This window comes from Patella vulgata, chromosome 3, assembly GCF_932274485.2.
Source record: "Patella vulgata chromosome 3, xgPatVulg1.2, whole genome shotgun sequence".
NCBI lineage: Eukaryota > Metazoa > Mollusca > Gastropoda > Patellidae > Patella > Patella vulgata.
The window spans coordinates 44,281,713-44,303,344 of NC_065881.2; the positions used below are offsets into that span (position 1 = coordinate 44,281,713).

Consider the following 21,632-nt stretch of genomic DNA (forward strand, 5'->3'; position numbering starts at 1 on the left):
GGCTATGGTCCAGATACCGTGATACACAATCTGTACAGGACAGACCACGCTCAGGTCGACCAAGGGCGACAACTCAAGCCCAGGATCGATTTATCCGTACCTTGGCCTTGAGAAATCGTGTCATCACAGCAAATCAGATCAGCGCTCGTCTTCAAACAGACACTGGTGTGAGAGTGAGTGGCCAGACGATTCGGAATCGACTGCATAGGGGTCACCTTCGCGCCCGACGTCCTCGCGTGATCCCTTGTTTGAGAGATTATCACATTCAGGCAAGACGTCGTTGGTGTAGGGATCGTCAACACTGGGATAATCGACGCTGGAGCAATGTGATGTTTTCAGATGAGTCAAGGTTCACTGTTGATTTTTTGGACAGACGTAGGAGGGTGTGGCGTCGTCGAAACGAGCGCTTCCAAGACGTTAACGTCATCAGACATGATCGATTTGGGGGTGGTTCTGTTATGGTGTGGGGAGGCATCACTGTTGCTGGAAGAACGGCTTTACATGTTGTTGCAGGGCGTGTTACAGGCCAGTACTACCGGGACAACATCTTGGCAGTCCATGTTGTGCCGTTCGCACGACGTCATGGCCGCCGTTTCATCTTCCAGGATGACAACGCAAGATGTCACAGGGCCAGGATCGTTACAGGTTACCTCCAACAACAGAACATCACCACATTACCTTGGCCAGCACTGAGTCCCGACCTCTCCCCCATCGAGCATGTCTGGGACATGCTTGGACAGAGGTTACGCCAACGTCAACAACGTCCTGCCAATATCCAAGAACTTGCTGCTGCGTTGCAACAGGAATGTTACAATCTGGACCAAAATGACCTTAGACGTCTCATTAGGAGTATGCCACGTCGGATCAATGCTTGTTTGGCAAACAGAGGAGGATTTACCCGTTACTGACTTGGTTGTGATGCTGTGGTAACTTTGCTGTTTGACCCCAGGTATCATTTTACCCTTATAACGGTCAGTCTGTGCCTTACTTAGTCTAACGATCATTTGGAATAAATCGATGAATGTGAACTTCATTTCATTTTGTCATTTGTTTCTTCGTCAGTTTCATTAGGTGACTTTAATAACACTTAAAAATCAAATATCCCCTACTTTTTTTGAATAGTATATTTACACTATTTGCGTGCAAGAGGCGGCCATTTTGTCCGGCAGTTTTGGTCCGATTTCCATGAAATTCGATCTCAGCCATCAAAACGGTGATATATTCGAATGATATTTTTTAAATCGGTTAATAATTATGACCTCTAGAGGGACCACAAGCTAAAAACACGATTTTTCATACAATCAGGGGCCATAATTCAGGAAGTTACAATTTGATATGAGCGAATATCGAAAGCAACCAAGATCTTTGGGTTATAAACATGCATTTCAAGTTTCATCAAAATCAGCACAAAATTGTGACCTCCAGAGGGTCCACAACCTTAATATACCAAATGTTTACCAGGGGCGGCCATTTTGTCTGTCTGGCAGTTTTGGTCCGATTTCCTCCGCTAATTTGAACTCTACCAACATTACGGTGTAACGGAGATATATTCAAGTGTTTTTTTTTTAAATCGGGTAGTAATTGTGACCTCAGAGTCTAAAGGGTGCACAAGCTAAAAACATGTTTTGCGTAAAATCATGAGTAGCCATAATTTAGGAAGTTACGTTCCAATATGAGGGAATATTGAAAGTAAGTTATGGTCCGATATGCGTGAATATCGAAAGGAACTGAGATCTTTGGGTTATAAACATATATTTCAAGTTTAACCCAATCCAATAAAAAATTGTGACCTCTACAGTGATTTTTTGTACAATCAGGGGCCATAATCCATGAAGTTACAGTCCAATACATGCAAATATCTAAAGGAACCGAGATCTTAGGGTGATAAACCTTTATTTCAAGTTTCGTTGAAATCGGATAAAAATTGTGACCTCTAGAGTGTTCACAAACAATTGTGGAAGGACGGATGGACAGGGGCTACAGTATTTCTCAAAACTCATTGGGGTTAACAATTAATCTGGACTGCAACCACGAAGATAGTCCAAAATGGGAACTGAATGTATAAAAAGTCCAAGGCTTTTAGCACAAATAATTTGACTATATTACCAAAAATGGGTTGAAGGGGAAATAGGTGGTGGGATGAAGTTTGTTATGGGGCAAAGTGTGTTGTGGGTTTAGTTAGTATTGAGTGTTTAAGATTAAGTAATTATGTTAATAAAGGTCATATATTTGTCATTGTCTTAGTTTTGATATTCCCAAACTGATCCCCGGCTGGAAGCACTGTGCCTACATTACTTGTATCTGCAGGCAAGGGGGTAATTCAGAGGTAAGTATACTATTCACTGAATTACCAGCCCTTGTCGCCAAATGGGAGTGTCCCAACTGTACTGCTCACTTTGTCTGAAACACTAGAGAACAGCACAAGAAGAAGAACACCAGTAGTTCCTGCAGCCCACTTAAAGGCTTAAGAAAGAATTATTACAACCGCCCGGGTACATTGCAGTTAATTAGACAATGCCTAATGGGGAGAAGGACCGTGTCATTTGTTGCCTGTAGGACCCCTCACAGTGGAAACACTGTGCCTGCAATACTTATATCTGTATCACATTGATGCATCAATACAAGCAGGTCATGAAACAATATACAACTGAGTAGGTACAGGTGGGGATGTAAACAGTTCATCAGTTGGATCTGTTGCGTGTAATTCACAAGTGTGCAAAAACAAAGATATGAAATAAAATATTTTTTGTTTTTCTTGAATCCCTAAGGTTAATTGCCCTTAATTTCAATTGCTACCTGATGGTTATTTGAATTTAAGTAAACATTCTGCAATCAACACATACATAATTTTGGAAAAAATGGCAACAATTCTTTTGCAGAGGGCATCTTAAGATTTAGTGCATCACAGATCCAAAGATCTTCATCGGTAACTGATACAACCACATTATAGACTAAATCCCACATCACAGAATATACATATAGAACACATAATTCAACATGGATCATTATAAAAGATCCCAAAAGACATGAATTTTCAATTAGGCCTCAAGTAATTAATAACCTAATGGTTAATTGATATATTTTAAAAATTCTGACATTAACTACAATTTGCTATTGGTCTTCAGACTTGAACTCTATTTGATATGTCTGGTAGTAGACAAAACAATAGTCCCTCTCAATGGCCGTAATTGCCAATTTTAAAAATGCTAATGAACAATTGTAACAAGAATATGAATGGATTTACAATATATATGCAGAAGAAGTAGTTAGAAGATTTTATTATAAGTAGATAAAATTTGTAAAATAAAGTAAATGCGTCCATTCTAGATAGTTACTTTATTGCTGATATGTTTTATACAATTTTCAAAGTTACCTACATTACTTTGAAAATTGTATGAAACATGGCAGCAATAAAATAACTATCTAGAATGGACACATTTACTTTATTTTGTGTGTTCTTAAATTATGTTTCTTCTTTAGAACCTCAAAATTGACATTAATGCAGAAAATAACCTCTGTTCAAACTAAATCACAGAAATTGTACCAAGTAACTGGCTCTGCCCCTGATCCATTCACTTGATTTGATAATACTTTTTGTTGTTTATTGCTTGTAGTGAGTTGTCTTGCCTGCAGGTTTGTCTTTGGGTGTCTGTTCTTATTATTACAATCAAATTGAAATCTCTTTCTGCACTTCACAGATTCTTCATACAGTCCACAATACCTACATATGATATTTGGCTGAAATCCCTGAAGAAGTTGAAAATGTAAATTGTTAATATCAGACAGTCTTGATACTTTGATTAGCCTAATTAGTATTTTGTCATGAGTTCCATGTTGTTTTTAAATAAATAAAAGATACTTTTAATGGATTCAGTGATACATACATATTTGTAATTTTAATAACCATTTCATTTACATATACTATGGTCATGAATATATTACATTCCATTAATATATCAGACACTTTCCATATCAGTTTCTCAGAATTAACTGCCAAGACAGACAAAGGGTTTGAAAATCCACAAAGTGTTTCTAGGCCTATCTTATCAAATTTTACTGCAAGCGTGCATATGTACATCGATTTTGTAATGATGTATTACTAATGTTGGCAAATGTCATTGTTTCATCACAAGGGAATTTGTTGGATAAAAGCCTTTTACACTTTTATCTAATCTTTATGAGCTCTTGAGATGAAATCTTTAAACATAGATTGAAGTCAATATGTAAATGTGATCTCCAAAAACGTCTAACACGGCACCAAGTTTCAACAGGAAAACAGGGACTGCCAATCCCATGAAATATTCTTGCTATCACTCTGCCTGTTAAAGTGTGCTCTTTCCCATAAAGATTATAGAACTGTCTAATATCACACAGGAGTTGGTCTAAAACAGTGCTTTGAGGCTGGAAAAGAACAAGAAAAGAAGAAAGATGCAAGTAATCTTAAACAAATGACTAAGATGACAATAAATCTGTTTTGGATTAGCAGTGACCAGTTTGCCAGAAAATCCTACAATACATTTTCAAAGAGTTGCAGTACAACCATAATCTACATGTTGCATGTTCAGCGGACAGTCAACCGTCATAATCAAAAGTGTAAACTTGATGTAATTTAACAAGCAGTTGTCATGCAAGATATGCCCACATTTTGCAAGAAATGGACAGAGAACAAGCTAAATGAGACCATCGCAAACGCTGCAATATACGTTCACATTCCAGCATTGATTGAAATGGTACTTTTTAAAATGAAGAGAATGAAATATAAAATGGCTGTAATATGATGAGATGCAAAGAAGGCTAGGCGTTGGGTTTATTTTGCCAAATTTACAGACAAAATACTAACAAAAAAGTGGGTGTGTGACACTGCCCCAGGAGGTCGGGGCAAGCACCAAAATAAATAGTTGCTGTCTTTACGGTATAAGGAATAAATATGCAAAGTTCCAAGATGATCCATTCAGAATTGCAGCCTGTAGACGATAAATACAATAGTTGCCGTCCTTAGGGTATAAGGAATAAGTATTCCAAGTTCCAAGATAATCCATTCAGAATTGTGGCCTTCGGGTGCTAAAGGCAAAAAAGGGGGCGTGGCTGGAGGACCAATGAAGAGTGGAGTAATGGTAGAATTCTGTGACTTGGGTTTTCATTCTGTGGCATGCACCCCAACGATAGGAATGTTCCTTAGGGTACAAAGAATAAGTATGCAAAGTTTCAAGACGATACGTTAAGAAGTGCGGCCTGTAGACGACAACAAACAAATACAAGAAATGGGCGTTGCTCTGCCCCTGGGGATTGGACATGCACCAAAAACAATAGGGATCATCCATAGGGTATAAGGAATAAGTGTGTAAAGTTTCAAGATGATCACTTAAGAATTGTGGCCTGTAGGCGACATACTAAAAGAAAATGGGCGTGGCTCTGCCCCTGGGGATTGGGCGTGCACCCCAAACGATAGGGAAGTTCCTTAGGGTACAAACAATAAGTATGCAAAGTTTCATTATGATACGTTAAGAAATGCGGCCTGTAGATGACAAACAAAGACATACAAAAAATGGGCGTGGTTCTGCCCCTGGGGGTCGGGCATGCACCAAAATCAATAGGGATCATCCTTAGGGTTATTCCAGTCAACATCGATAGTATTTATTGTTCATGCTCTACAAATAAGAATATGGCATTACCGTTTGATATGACATGTGGAATATATGTCTAGCCTCATTCTTTGAGAACCTTGTTACAAATTCCACTGAAACGCATTATGGTACACGATTCGTATACCAATGGTAAAATGTTTATTTTGTCTGAAATATTGGACATCAGAAGCCCATATTTTCCAGGTAAGATCACCACACCATGCTGATTTAAATTGCAAAACATTTTGTGTTTTCAATGTTGAAGATTTTGGATGATATTGGGTTACGGACTTAGCTACTTTAAGTTTCATTGAAATCAGATAAAAATTGTGACCTCTACAACGTACAGGGCTTCCACTAGAGTCTATAGGGTCCACAACCTATTTGCATACGAGAAGCGCCCACTTTGGTGGACAGTTTCGGTCCGATTTACAAATAAATTCGAACTCAACTGTCATTATGGTGTAACAACAGTGATAAATTTAAACGTTTTTTTAAATCAGATAAACATTATGGGTTTGAGGTGTGCGAATATCAACAGGAACAGAGGTCTTTGGGATATAAACATTTATTTTTAAGTTTCATCAAAATTGAACAGCCTAATAATTATGACTTCTAGAAGGTCCATGAGCTTGGTATTACATACTTTTACACTATTTGCGTAACATGGAGTGACCATTTTGTCAGGCAGTTTCTGTTAGATTTTCATTAACATTGATATATTTAAACGCTTTTTAAAATTAGATAAAAATTGTGACCGCTGGAGTGTCCACAAGCTAAAAACGTACAAACAAGGGCCATAATCTGTATGCCAATATCGAAATTTGAACTTAATCAAAAATAGGTTGTAACACTGATATATTTAAACAATTTTTAAACTCTGATAAAAATTGTGACCTCTAGAGTGTCCAAAGGCTAAAAACATGATTTTTTGTACAATCAGGGGCCATAATCCATGAAGTTACAGTCTGATATATGCCAATATTAAAAGAAACCAAGATCTTTGGAGATAAACCTATAGCTATATTTCAAGTTTCGTCAAAATAGATTGTGACCGGTTGACTGTCCACAAATTGTGGATGGACAGGGGCGACGACAAATGTAAGCAAATACATTTGAATCTAAACAAGTGCAGAAACATTCTTGGGATTTCATCCTCTGCAAAGGATTGACAGAATGTGTAGACCATGGGACATGTAGAATGTTGTAGTACTGTAGAATTATCAAATATTAGCCCTTTCTTACCCATTTCATATTGAGACCAAGGCAACAGAATGTTAGTCTATGGGACATGTAGAATTTTGTTGTACTGTAGAATTATCAAATATTCTCTTTCCAACCCATTTCATATAAAGACCAAGGCAACAGATCCCAGGTTATCAATTCTGTCGATTGACCATTTTCTTCCATTTCATACTTTTAATACATTCAAATAACCATCGTTAGTATGATTATCATCAACCTACATATATACACATCGATATACATACCATGTCAACAGTCCGCTCATTCATGCCATCTTCTATATCTTTAGTTTTAGCATCAAAAAACTCTTCAATAGATGTTTTTAGTTTATCACTGCGTACTTGATCCCCATCATCAGCACACATCCAATAACTCTTGAAAGATACACTGAAACATAGATGATATAGATTCTGACTTTGTTCCATGACAATACCGAGTTTGATTCTGACCCTCAAAAAATCCCATTCAATTATTATTCCTGGCCCTGAGTTCACAAAACATTCTCAGACTTAAGTTAAGAATTTACTCAAAATTGTTCGCATTATATTAACTAATATATAACCCTTTATAAAACTTGTGTTGTTTCAATGTATCAAATAATTATATCAATAAGAAACTATGTGCAAAGTTTTGTGTTTCTGGAACCAAGATATTTCTCATAAGCAGTGATTGAAAGTTGAGTAAATTCTCAACTTAAGTCTGAGAATGCTTTGTGAACTTGGGGCCTGATGTCAATACAAATTTTGATTCTGACCCCAAAAACCATTCAATTATTATTCCAGATGTCAGTCGCACATTTTTATTTTGCTAATCTGAACTATGATAAATCTAAAATATTGACTTTCTATGGAGTATATCTACTATTCCTATGCACTCACATAAGGTCATTCTAGTCTGAAAAATGTTTATCATTTCAACTTTTTTATTTCCCATTACATATTGTTTACCTTCTTAATGCTTCCGATAATAGATCTAACTGGAAAAGTTCATTTTTTTCTTGTTTTGTCACACGATGATGAAGGAAATCCAATATATTATCCAATTCATCATCCATTAAATCTCCAGGAGAACGAAAATGAAAACCCAAGTCACAGAATTCTACCATTACTCCACTCTTCATTGGTCCTCCAGCTGTAGAAGATTTATATAATCAATGTTATAATATATACGAATCTGATGTGCTCCCTGATAAATGAAAAGTACTTTCAAAAGTTAAAAAGATAGGTTGCCAGACAACGAAACATACACCAACGGCAACATTTATAATACACTACAATCTGATTAAGAGTAACAACCCATGAAGTAATAATCAGAAAACCATTAGAATTTGTTTGGTTTTATAAAGTTCTGCCCCATGCTAACGTTTAGTATACAAAACTTTTAATATTATGGATTTAGCTGTTCAAGACTTAAACTCTGTGTATCAATCTGAAGTCAATCGGATGATAACTTAGCATTTAGAGCGTCACAAGATTTTTCAATGTGATCAAGGGCCATAACTTTGGCAGTAATTATCGGAAGTCTTTGAAAATCAATAGGATTCTTCGTCTCATGACCTCAAACACTGTGTATAAATTTTAAGTCAATCAGTTATTAACTTTAGCCTCTAAAGCATCCACAAGATTTTTTGAAGTGATCAAGGGCCACAACTCTGGCAGTAATTATCAAATATCACTGAAAATGAATAGACTTCTTCGTCTCATGACCTTAAACACTGTATAAATCTAAAGTCAATCGGATATTAATTTAGCCTCTAGAGCGTCCACAAGATTTTCAAAGTGATCAAGGGCCATAACTCTGGCAGTAATTATCGTAAATTGCTGAAAATCAATAGGCTTCTTCGTCTCATGACCTTAAGCACTGTATATAAATTTAGAGTCAATCGGATATTAACTGTGGCGGCCTCTAGAGCATCCACAAGATTTTTTAAAGTGATCAAGGGCCATAACTCTGGCAGTAATTATCGAAAATCGCTGAAAATAAATAGACTTCTTCGTCTCATGACCTTAAACACTGTGTATAAATTTAAAGTCAATCGGATATTAACTTTGGCCTCTAGAGTGTAGACAAGATTTTCCAAAGTGATCAAGGGCCATAACTCTGGCAGTAATTATCTGAAATTGCTGAAAATCAATAGGCTCCTTTGTCTCATGACCTTAAACACTGCGTATAAAACTAAAGTCAATCGGATGTTAACTTTGGCCTCTATAGCGTCCACAAGATTTTTTGAAGTGATCAAGGGCCATAACCCTGGCAGTAATTATCAAAATATCGCTGAAAATGAATAGACTTTTTCGTCTCATGACCTTAAACATTGTGTATAAATTTAAAGTCAATCGGATATTAACTTTAGTCTCTAGAGCGTCCACAAGCAATTGTGGTCGCCAGACGGACGGACAGGGGCGACAACAATATACGACCACATTTCAATGAGGACGTATAAAAAGCGGAACAAAGTAGTGCTGCTTTACAGTTGTGCGAATAGTTTGGGATATTATCTTTACAAAAATTATAAACATTTTGAAAATGATATTATGGTATGCCCAACTGTAATCTATTGAAGTCGTTTTATGATAGGGACAAACTTTTGTCAATGACAATGGTGTGAAAATCTGTCTGGCCAAAATTCCCTCATAGCCCACAGCATTAGCCAGGATGAATTTGAAAAGTAGGATGTTAAACCACATTTCAGTTCATTTTATATTACTTACAAACAAAACATAGGTCAAAGGTAGCACAACCAAGCATCTTCAAATTTGAATTTATGTACCTTTTAAATGATTCCTGATTCACCTGTAACAACATTGCCAGTGATTTCAGTAAACAAGATAATAAATGTACTGACACAGTATAAATATGTCCATACAACTTCCGATATGAACAAATGAGTGACCATCATCATACACACAAATACCAGCTGTTATCTTCAAAACAGAAACTTGTTGCTTTTGTACCATCTGATAGACAATTCAATTGGCTATTCAAAGATATAAAAATATAACTACTTGGTAAACAGCCAATTGATTTGATACATCGTATTTTCCGCACAGAAACCCATTTTTCAGAATTTTGTCCAAGTTTAGATATTATTCTTCACCACTTCGAATGATTAGAGGATTTTAATTTATAGTTTAAGGACCAGGTTATTCCTTTGACTTGATATTCCTGAAGTTTCAGAAAAATCCTAGAAGTCGTTTTAAAAAAAATAAGAACATTTGACTAAAATGCGAAAAAATTGAAAAATCAAACTTAAGATTTCAGAACAAAACTGATATCCTTAGAATCGGATCAATCTCAGCTATCAAAACCTTAAGTGAAATTTCAAAATTCCTAAAAATAAAGATTTACATCATTTCCGGTCTGGTCACACCTTTTGCAATATATACTTGCTAACTGTTGTCAACTTTCATGAGGAAAAATCTGTGTTCGGATCGGAACTATACCGCTTCTTATAGTTTCTCAAATCTACGCGAAATGGAAAAAAGAATAAAAGAACAGTTTTGCAAAAGGCTCGAAAAGGTGCATATATAAATATATACAATTGTCTATAGCATATTCAACAACATCGCTTTTCTTCATTATCAATTACAGTCATTATGCTTATAAACAGCTGCAGCGGAGCGCATTTTTTTCACTGGTATTAAGTGATGACGTGATGTAGACATAAAAACCTGGACTTTAATTTGAGGGTAAACTGTTTATTACTAAAATGACATATTTTCACTATAGAAGATCCAATCTACGGAAGCCCATTAGGGTCAACCAAATGAAAAAAAAATTCTGATTATCTTGTAATTAGATAGCTATCTTTATAAGATACGGAGAAGCCCATGAGTAACCAATTTTAAGTTCGCCATATACCAATTTATCACGAACAGCTAGGCCAACACCATACTTTATTTTATGTTACATAAATATCATGTTATTTTCATTAACTTCATACTCCCAATAACTTCCTATTAATATCATGATTCATCAATTTTAATGCTCTCCTTAAAGCCACAGAACACTATTTATATTTTTCAGAAGACTTCCATAAATTTTGATTTTTGGCTGTTTTTGTTTTCATTTGTTTTGAATTGACACAGTTTTTATTGTCTGCAGAAGTTACCGAGTTTAGCAATTTTTTTCCATTTCAACAGAAAATTAAAAACTGTGCGAAGTCAAAACGAATGAAAACAAAAAACACTGTTATGGTTAACCATCAATGGCCGTTGAACAGCAGATATGATTCAACTCTTGTCATGTTAATAAATTTCTAGTTAACAGTTTATATAACATTTAAGGCCTAAAGAAAGACCTGCAATAGGCAGATTTAGATCTTGCATAATATATGTGTAAAGGAGCTAAGTCTCTAATTCAATATTTTCCATAATATTTGAATTCAAAAAGACGAATTAGAATTCAATATTGATCAATTTCAATTAATATTGGTGTTATCTTGTCGTGAAACTAGAGGATCCTAATATCCGATATTTAAGACACAATTAACATTTTCTAATCAGTACACGATGAGTGCACCCTATGGTTTCGGGTGCCATTTTGTAATGAACAAATAAAAACATATCCTACAACTCAATGTGGAAGTAACTAGTAAAGGCCGATTCACAAACGACAAAATAATAATACAAAAATTGTGTAAAATGCACTAAGCAGGCATAAACGACTGCCATTCAATTTGAACTGTTCGCATAATTCACCGAACATAATTGATTAGAAATTACAATATTTTTTTTTTTCAAAAATTGAATATAAATCACTTTACATATGTTCATATTACATTAATATGTGTTTTTAGAACCATTTTTGTATATTTCAAGGTTACAAAAAATAGAGCCATACCCCCTTTAATTCGAACCCACTGTATATACATGTATTAGAAAAATTCTTATCACATTTTTGGCCGTTTTGTTTTCGTTTGTTTAAACTTTACACAGTCATATAAATTTTGGTCGTTTTGGATTAGTGCCGTTTCGTCTATATCCCTTTTAAAGAAGCCCTTGCCATCTTTACATTTCGCTGAACCTCTTTCATGCACCCCTATTTAATTCGATTGAATCTTGATTTGATTTCTTAATAATTAATTGGTGAACATTAAGGCTTGGATGTTCAAAATATTTTAGGAAGTTAAAATCCAATATCCGTGAAATATAAACATGAATTATAAACATGAATTTCAAGTTTCATCATAATCGGATCAAAATTATGACCTCTAGAGGGTCCACAACCTTGATATACCAGATGTTTACACTATTTGCGTTATAGGAACTCAACCATCATTATGGTGTAACGGTGATGTATGCACACATTTTTTTTTAAATCAGATAATAATTGTGACCTCTAGAGGGACCACAAGCTAAAAACGCAATTTTTCGTACAGTCAAGGGTCATAATTCAGGAAGTTACGATCTAATATGCGCAAATATCGAAAGGAACCAAGATCATTGGGTTATAAACATGTATTTCAATTTCAAGTTTCACCAAAATCGTGAGCTCTAGAGGATCCACAATCTTGATATACCATATTTTAACACTGTTTGCGTACGAGGGGCAGCAATTTTGTCTGGCAGTTTTGGTCTGATTTTCACGAAACCGTCATTAAGGTGTAACAGTGATATATTCAAACGTTTTTTTTAAAATAAGAATAAAATTGTGACCTCCATAAGGTCCACAAGCTAAAAAAACATGATTTTTTCGTACAATCAGGGGCCATAATTCAGGAAGTTACAGTTCGATGTGTGCGAATATTGAAAAGAATCAAGATCTTTAAGTTATAAACTTACATTTCAAATTTCAACAAAATCAGATAAAAATTGTGACCTCTATAAGGTCCACAAGCTAAAAACGTGATTTTTCTTACAATCAGGGGCCATAATCCATGAAGTTACGGTCCGATACATCTGAGGGAGATAAACCTATATTTCAAGTTTCGTTGAAATCGGGTAAAAATTGTGACCTGTAGAGTGTCCACAAACAATTGTTGACAGACGTCCGGATGGACAGATGAAGCTCTGGAGCTCCACTGTACCAACCAGTATCAAACAATAAAAAACTACACAGAAAATAAAGTACGAAATAATCTAACTCGCGAAGAGAGGAAAGACTTATCAAGTTTGAAGCATGACCCGAATATTATCATTGGTAAAGCTGATAAAGGAGGTGGTATTGTCATCTGGAATAAAGAAGACTATGTTAAAGAATGTATGAAACAACTAGAAGATAACTCTTTGTATGAGAAAGTCAGAGGAGACAATTCAAGCGAGATTCATGGACAATTAACAAAATTAGTGACTGGCCTTAAAATTTTGGAAAATGAACGGAAAGCTATCTTAGACAGACCTGTTGATAAACCAGCCCATTTGTACATTTTAGGAAAAGTTCATAAAGTTCCTAATCCTACAGATATACAACCAGGAAGACACATATGTAGCCAAGTTACAGCGCCTACTCGTAAATCTTCTTCTTGGCTTGACTGGAAATTACAACCCGTGGCACAGCTTTACTGCCCTGATTTAGTTAAAGACAACACTCAATTCTTTCAAAAGATAGAAGCTATAAACAGCAAATCTATTCCTGAGAATAGTAATCTTATGACTCTTGATGTTATCAGTTTATATCCGAATATTGTTATTTCTGAAGGTTTAGAAGCACTGAAACATGCATTATGTAAAACTAAAATTGTGACTAATGAAGAATCAGAATTGATTCTACAATTTAATAGCAGATTTTGTTCTTCACAACAATGAATTTGAATTTACTGGTATGTTTTATAGCCAGATATCGGGGACTGCCATGGGAATTCCGTTTGCTGTGACATATGCTAACATTTATGTCATACTGGATGAAAACCTACTATGAACCATTACCTAATAAAGGAGATATTTCATGCAGATTCATCGATGATATTTGGGCTTTATCTTCTCACCCACTAGAAGAATGTAATAATTTTGTTTCAAAATTAAACCAACAACATCCAAAGATCAAATTTACTGTAGATATAAATAGCAACTCAGTTAATTTCCTAGAAGTAAAAGTGGTCAAAGAAAAAGAAAAATTAGAGACAAATCTATATTCCAAGAAAACAGAGTGCCATCATTATCTTTCTCCATCACGTTGTCTTCCTAACCGCACCTTTAACGCTATCCCTTACAGTGGTGCTCTACGTATAAAACGTATTTGTAGTAAAGATAGCTGGACCAAATCAAACCTAAAAAATTTTGGATCCTATCTTAAACAATCCGGATATCCCAAGAAAATTATTCTAAAGGCATTTAAAACGCGCAGATCAGAAGACCAGGACTGAATTATTGACCTACCAATCCAAGACCGATACTAATGTGAACATTATTCCATGGATAACTACCTTTGACCCTCGACAACCTCACCTTCACCAAATGATTAAAGACCAAAGTATTTTAGACACGTTCATGTATGACAAAATTATGAACAGTGGCAAAAATAATAATAGCAGAGAGAAAGAACCACACTATTGGCAATATCTTGAAAGAAAATAAGTTGAGAACTTCTGACACAAGTAATAACCATATGAAGGACAAAATTTCATACGGATGTCAACCTTGTTTACGAAAATTATGCAAATCATGCGAGACTATGTGTAATAATCAAAAAGTAAATCATTCAAGATTAGAGACTCTGTCAACTGTGTCAGTTCTTATGTTGTATATTGTTTAACATGTAAAACTTGTAATATGCACTATGTAGGCCAAACCATTACTCCTTTCAGCTTAAAGGACAATATTGGTGCCAGTCATTATCACATATGTGATAGAGCTGGTTAAACACATTCCAAATATAATTTTAACAAAGAGATCGTTGCTACGATAGCTGAGTAATACAGGTTTCCTGAATCGGAAGTGACGAACGCCAAAAGAAAACACGAGTCATACCTCTATATAACTGACTAATGTGACGAGTGATAACAGATACAGGGCCGAATTTCTGCTCACTAATGATTCCTTCGCGAAGACCAAAATTTGTTGTGTGAGACTGTGAGAGGATATCTGACAATTCATAAAAAGAATTGACTGCCACTAGATAAGAGAACACGAAACAAAAACAGAAAAAGTCCATGCATTACCATGTTTTTATAAGGGATAGAATGAATATAAACAAGGGAATGTACGGACTATTTCTATTTTTCTCGTGTTCTCTTATCTAATGACATTCAATTACTTTATTGAATTGTCAGGTATTCTCTTACAGTCCCATATAGCAACTTTTAGTCTTCGAAGGAATTATTAGTGAGCAGAAATTCGGCCGTGTATCTGTTATCACTCGTCACATCAGTCACTTATATAGAGGGATTACTCGTGTTTTCCTTTGGCGTTCGTCACTTCCGATTCAGGAAACCTGTATTACTCAGCTATCGTAGCAATGATCTCTATGTTAAAATTATATTTGGAATGTGTTTAACAAGCTCTATCACATATGTGATAATGACTGACACCAATATTGTCCTTCAAAAAACCTGACCATTCCCCCCATTTTAATATACCTGGTCATGATTTCGTGAGTACCATATAGTATAAAAAATTCCTGATAAAGATCAGAAAAAATTGAACACAGCAGAAAGTCTGTGTGGATTCAAAGACTTAATTCAGTTTGGCCTAACGGTTTAAGTGAGTTAAATCCAGGGTGTTTCAAAATCATTCATAATTATGCATAATTTTTCCTTAATTGTATTATTTTACCTAAGTTTTAGTTAAGCTAACCTTTCATGTTATGTATTTAAGTCTATGATGTCATAACTTCCTATCATGTCATAACTGACTTCCAGTCATTAGGGTTTCACACTTTGTAGCTTGTGTGAAACACTATTATTTTTGTTAAGATTATTATTCTTCTTATTATTTTTTTTTCCCACTTGTTTATATCTCAGAAACTACATGTCGGATCAATTCGATGTCTTCGTTTTAACAGGGAAAGTGGGTGTGACTTAGCATTTAAAGATATTTCGAACTTTCTGCGACAATGCGAAATGTCCGAAATCAACAAGTTGTCGTTTTTTAAATATTACTGTAATATTAACAATAATCATCGGATTTTAACATTTGGTACATTTTGACATAGCCTGAAACAAGGCAAATGGCTACGGTTCTTAAGATGTTTTATTTTTCGACAAATCTTCGGAGATATCAGGCGCTAAAATTTGAAAATTTAAATTTTTCATTTATGGCATTTTGCCCAGAATTACTGGGACATGTGATTTGAGCAAAAATATGAACAATTTTTGTCTCGATAATTTTCCTTGGCCAATATTGGCTGATTCAATTTATGGGTTCTAGAATAATTATTTATTGTTCGATATGTATAAAACAAAGTTCATATGCTCCGTGGTCCAAAATGTCATTTTTTTGGTTACCGGTGAAGTTTCCTTTCGGCACCGGAAGTGACATAAATTGAGCAAAAACTACAATTCTGACACTTCGGTACAACTTTTTGAAAGCAAATATTATTTTTTTAAAATTTGATATTACTAAAACATTGCGCCATGCAACGGCGCACAGAACATCGGACTCATTTTTTTTAATTTCGATTTCGCTTTCGGGCTATTTCAATTAAAAGGTGAAACCAGCGGCTGCCAGGCAGGATACGCCCACATTTTCGAGAGATGGATAGAGAACAAGCTAACAAGAAAGTGATTTTTCCTACAATCAAGGGCCACAATTCAGGAAATTACAATTCGATATGCGCAAATATCGAAAGAAACTGAGATCTTTGTGTTATAAACTTACATTTCAAGTTTCAACAAAATCAGATAAAAATTGTGACCTCTATAGGGTCCACAACCTTGATATACCATATTTTTACGCTATTTGAGAACAAACGGCAGCCATTTTGTCGGTCAATTTTGGGCCGATTTTCACAAAATTCGAACTCAGCTATCCTTAGGATGTAACGGTGACATAATAATACGTTTTTTTAAATCGGATAAAAATTATGACCTCTATATAGTCCACAAGCTAAAAACGCAATTTTTTGTACAATCAGGGACCATAATTCAGGAAGTTACGGTCCGATATGCGTGAATATCGAAAGGAACCGAGATCTTTGGGTTATAAACTTACATTTCAAGTTTCAACAAAATCGGATAAAAATTGTGACCTCTATAGGGTCCACAACCTTGATATACCATATTCTTACGCTATTTGAGAACGAACGGGCGCCATTTTGTCTGTCAATTTTGGGCCGATTATCACGAAATTCGAACTCAGTCGTCCTTAGGGTGTAACGGTGATATAATAATACGTTTTTTTAAATCGGATAAAAATTATGACCTCTATAGGGTCCACAAGCTAAAAACTCGATTTTTCGTACAATCAGGGACCATAATTCAGGAAGTTACGGTCCGATATGCGTGAATATCGAAAGGATCCGAGATCTTTGGGTTATAAACTTACATTTTAAGTTTCAACAAAATCAGATAAGAATTGTGACCTCTATAGGGTCCACAACCTTGATATGCCATATTCTTACGCTATTTGAGAACGAACAGCGGCCATTTTGTCTGTCAATTTTGGGCCAATTTTTACGAAAGTCGAACTCAGTCTTCCAAATTATATTTGATTCCGATCAACAAATAGAATGATCCCATATGATCATACAGTTACCACACAAAATGATTTCTAACTTGTACGGTTGCAGAGAAATAGACGATTTTCTTCAAGTCACTTTTCAAGGTTTTTGGTCTATAAAAGTGGCAATTACTATTCAATTTTCATAAAATTTTCACCATGCCATTTCTGATTTCACAGAACTAATTTAACATTTTCATTGTCACCGGAAGTAATGTTATTTTGGCAAAAATTGTTTTTTTAGCCTTCAAAACAAAATTTTTTTTTAAGTGAGTTAGTAACAAATTTTGTCAAGATCACTATTTTGACATATGTAACACATGGTAACAAATGTATAAATGAAACGTCTGCAATGTTTACGTGGAAATTTGTTTATCATTTCCAAATGGTACCGGAAATGACATAAGTTCACCGTAAGTGACATAAATTCAAGGGTAACATGGCACCGGTGAAACCCATCATTACTGCGTCGCAGTTCTAGTTTTGTATTTAGTTCTTCATCCCTGAAGAAGTTAGTATTTTTACTGACGAAACATTGGATAAAACGATGGTTTTTTGATATTGTATTCTATTAATTATTTTATATCAACTTATCTGAATATCAAATGCACCATTTTGACTTAGTCAAAATTTATCCCATCAAACCGTCTGTATTTGTTTTATGTTTCCTGTTTCTATTGATTGGAAGTTTCACATGAAAATGTGGGCGTATAAAAACCTCACTTTTCAAAGTCACATAACATTTTTAGTTTGTTATAGAAACTTGTCGCTTTAGTACCATCTAGTAGATAATTCACATGGGTATCAAACAATATACCTGTAATACTTGATACATTGCATTTTGCACACTAGACACCCATTTTTCAGAATTTTCTCAATGTTTGGATAGTTTTCTTGACTACTTCTGATGATTAGAGAATTTCAAAAATAGTTTTATGCACTACTTCAGACATCCCTCTTTATGTTCTTGAAGTTTCAGAAAAATCATAGGGCTTGTTTTAAAAAAATAAGACCTCTACGATTTGACTAAAAATCAAATTTAACATTTCACAATGACACTTATAGTTGGAATTGGATAGATTTCAGCTATCCAAAAATGTAAGAGAAATTCCAAAATTTCGAAAAATAAAATATTTTTTTAATCAGATTGACTCAACTGTTCGAATATTTAGGTTAAATTTGTAAATTTTGAAGATTAAAGACATAAATTGTCCTGCAAACAACTTTGTCGGTACGTAAAAGGTCAAAAGTACACAAAAGTAATGTATAGGAATCAGGTTTTGATTAGACGTAAGAAAACAAGTGAATAAAGAGAAAGCTTCAATGGTTTACAGCAGAAAAAAAATTGAGTGAAAATAATTTATATATTATACTGCAATGAAGATCCTATGTGAAATTAGGTTTGTTTGCTTTCTATATATGATATTGAAAACATAATTTGGAATTTACAGGACTAAAGGTGGTAAGTATTGCCTCTGATTTCATGAAAGAGAAATGAAATTCAAGTCTTTTCTAAAAAAAATAATCTGTAAAAGTTCTGATGCCATTAGCTGACAGAATAATCAAAATGCCATAATATTTTTAAATGCTTTATGTTTAAAATTCTGAAAAAATGTAAATCATTTATTGAACTTCCTGATTTGGAAATCGATTGTCGCATATTCATTTATGCACATACAAGACTTTAATATGTATTTCACAAATAGAACCATTGTTATTCTTGGTGGCAGAAGTTGTTTTAAATTGTATAATATGAGACTGGTAAAACTCAATCAACAAATGCACAGACAGAAAAAACTTTCCACATCAAATAAATACCAATCAATATAAAATCACAAAATGGAAAACCTGGCCCATGGCTAAAGGTAACATTCAAACTGATTTGTTAGATCAACTAATTTTAAAAAGTTAAAATCCTATGTTAAATTAGCTCTTTTTTTAATATTTTGCAAATGTTTTTAATGTTCTGTGTGTATGAAGAATCTACAAGATTTAGTAGTAGTCTTTAAACTTTAATGCCTCCAAATGCAATTATTGATTGATTAAGGGAATTAACTGCTATATTGATTTCTACTTTCTACACATTTAATGACATACACCTATTTTTTTTTCACATCACTTTTGAGTTAACACTACTGAACCCATTAGTTCCCTAATCACCCACTCTTGCCTTTTTTTTAAAAAAAAAATTCGCTTCCGCATTAAATAAATAAAAGCAATAAAGGTATTTTGAATACAGTCTGATTTATGGATTAAAGGTAACAAATTTTTTTAATTGTAACATGCAGAGTCCTCATAATAACCTCTAAATAATCTGATAAGTTCAAGTCCACTGTCTCTATTCATATTTAGTCAAAATTTAAGACAGAATAATTCACACACAATAATAGAAGGTAATGATGAAACAATATCAGCACGTTTGACATGGTGATTATATGTAGTTGGACATCCTTATTCAATGTAGGAACAAAAGACAAGGATTCAAGTGAAAAATATCCACAAAAAGAGGGAACATTAAAAAGAAAGGAGGGTTGATAAAGCTGTGCTGTATTTTAACAAATATAAATGATGAAATATGTGTGAAATATATATTCTCTGGCTTTTTTTCAAATCTCATAATAATATATTGTACTTTTATAATAGTTATTATCTTTGCAGTCTGCCAAAAATAATTTTGTATACATCTGAAAAAAAGTTGTTACTACAATGTGATGAAGCATATAAGCCTACAGTTGAATCAATCTGTGAGTGAAACATAGTTAGATAAAGTTAATTTCCTGAAGATGTTATTCTTCTCAGGTTCATTCATGTTACAAACATCTACTTGTTTCTTGTCAACAGATAAACACTGATGGTTCAAAGGGGTGTTATGGGAGATTAGATAAAGAGATGACAGTTCTCGCTATTATAGTTAAACCAGTGGTTGCCAGGCAAGATACGCCCACATTTGGCAAGAGATGATAGAGTTAAAAACAAAAGCGATTTTTCGTACAATCAGGGCCATAATCCAGAAAGTTATGGTCTGAAATGCGCAAATATCAAAAGGGACTGGGATCTTTGGGATATAAAGATATAAGTTTCATCAAAATTGGATAAAATTGTGACCTCTAAAGGGTCCACAACCTTCATATTACATACTTTTTACACAATTTGCGTACATTTTGTCGGGCAGTTTCTATCGATTTTCATAATGGTGAAATGGTGATATATTTAAACAGTTTTTAAAATCGGATAAAAAATTGTGACCTCTAGAGGAATCCACAAGCTAAAGAACACGATTTTTCATACAATCAGGGGCCATAATCCAGGAAGTTACAGTCTGCTACGAGCAAATAGTTAAAGGAACTGAGATCTTTGGGACATAAACATATAACCATATATATTTATCAAAATATGATAACAATTGTGACTTCTAGAGGGTCCGCCACCTTGGTATGACATACTTTTACACAATTTGCCTACAAGGGGTCGCCATTTTGTCGGGTAGTTTTTGTCCGATTTTCACGAAATTTGAACTCAACCATCATTTTGGTGTAACAGTGACATATTCACACGTTTTTTTTCAATTGGATAAAACTCATGACCTCTAGAGGGACCACAAGCTAAAAACGCAATTTTTCGTATAATCAAGGGCCATAATTCAGGAAGTTACATTCCGATATGAGCGAATATCACAAGGAACCAAGATCTGTGGGTTATAAACATGTATAGTATGTTATAAATAGTATAAATAAAAACACCCAACACGTGAGTCCACTCAGTCTGAAGAGTTCAATACGAACGAAACTAGTCACTGACATTCGGGGTAAACCAGATCTTCATAGCCACCTTATCTCTTATAAACATGTACTTCAAGTTTACTCAAAATCGGACCAAAATTGTGACCTCTAGAGGCTCCACAACCTTGATATACCAAATGGTTACACTATTTCCGTACGAGGGACAGCCATTTCTTCCGGCAGTTTTGGTCCAATTTCCTACACGAATTTGAACTCTACCAACATTATGGTGTAATAGAGATATATTCAAGTGTTTTTTTAAATCGGATAGTAATTGTGACCTCTAGAGGGACCACAAGCTAAAAACACGTTTTGCGTATAATCAGTGGCCATAATTTAGGACGTTATGATCCAATATGAGCGAATATTGAAAGGAACCAAGATCTTTC

At 34.5% G+C, this 21,632-nt stretch overlaps 1 protein-coding gene across 1 annotated transcript in view; it reads right to left on the reverse strand.

Annotated features, from left to right (window-relative positions):
• Positions 1-3,869: 3,869 nt before the first annotated feature.
• LOC126814972 (ATP-dependent DNA helicase Q4) overlaps positions 3,870-21,632 on the reverse strand; it is a 176,836-nt gene continuing 159,073 nt past the window's right edge. Inside the window, exons 21-23 of the mRNA XM_050540461.2 lie at positions 7,817-8,000; positions 7,115-7,256; positions 3,870-4,401 (exon numbers count right to left, since the gene is read on the reverse strand). Of these exons, the coding sequence (XP_050396418.1) occupies positions 4,165-4,401; positions 7,115-7,256; positions 7,817-8,000 (563 nt within the window). The 3' untranslated portion in view covers positions 3,870-4,164. The remainder of the gene's footprint in view (positions 4,402-7,114; positions 7,257-7,816; positions 8,001-21,632) is intronic.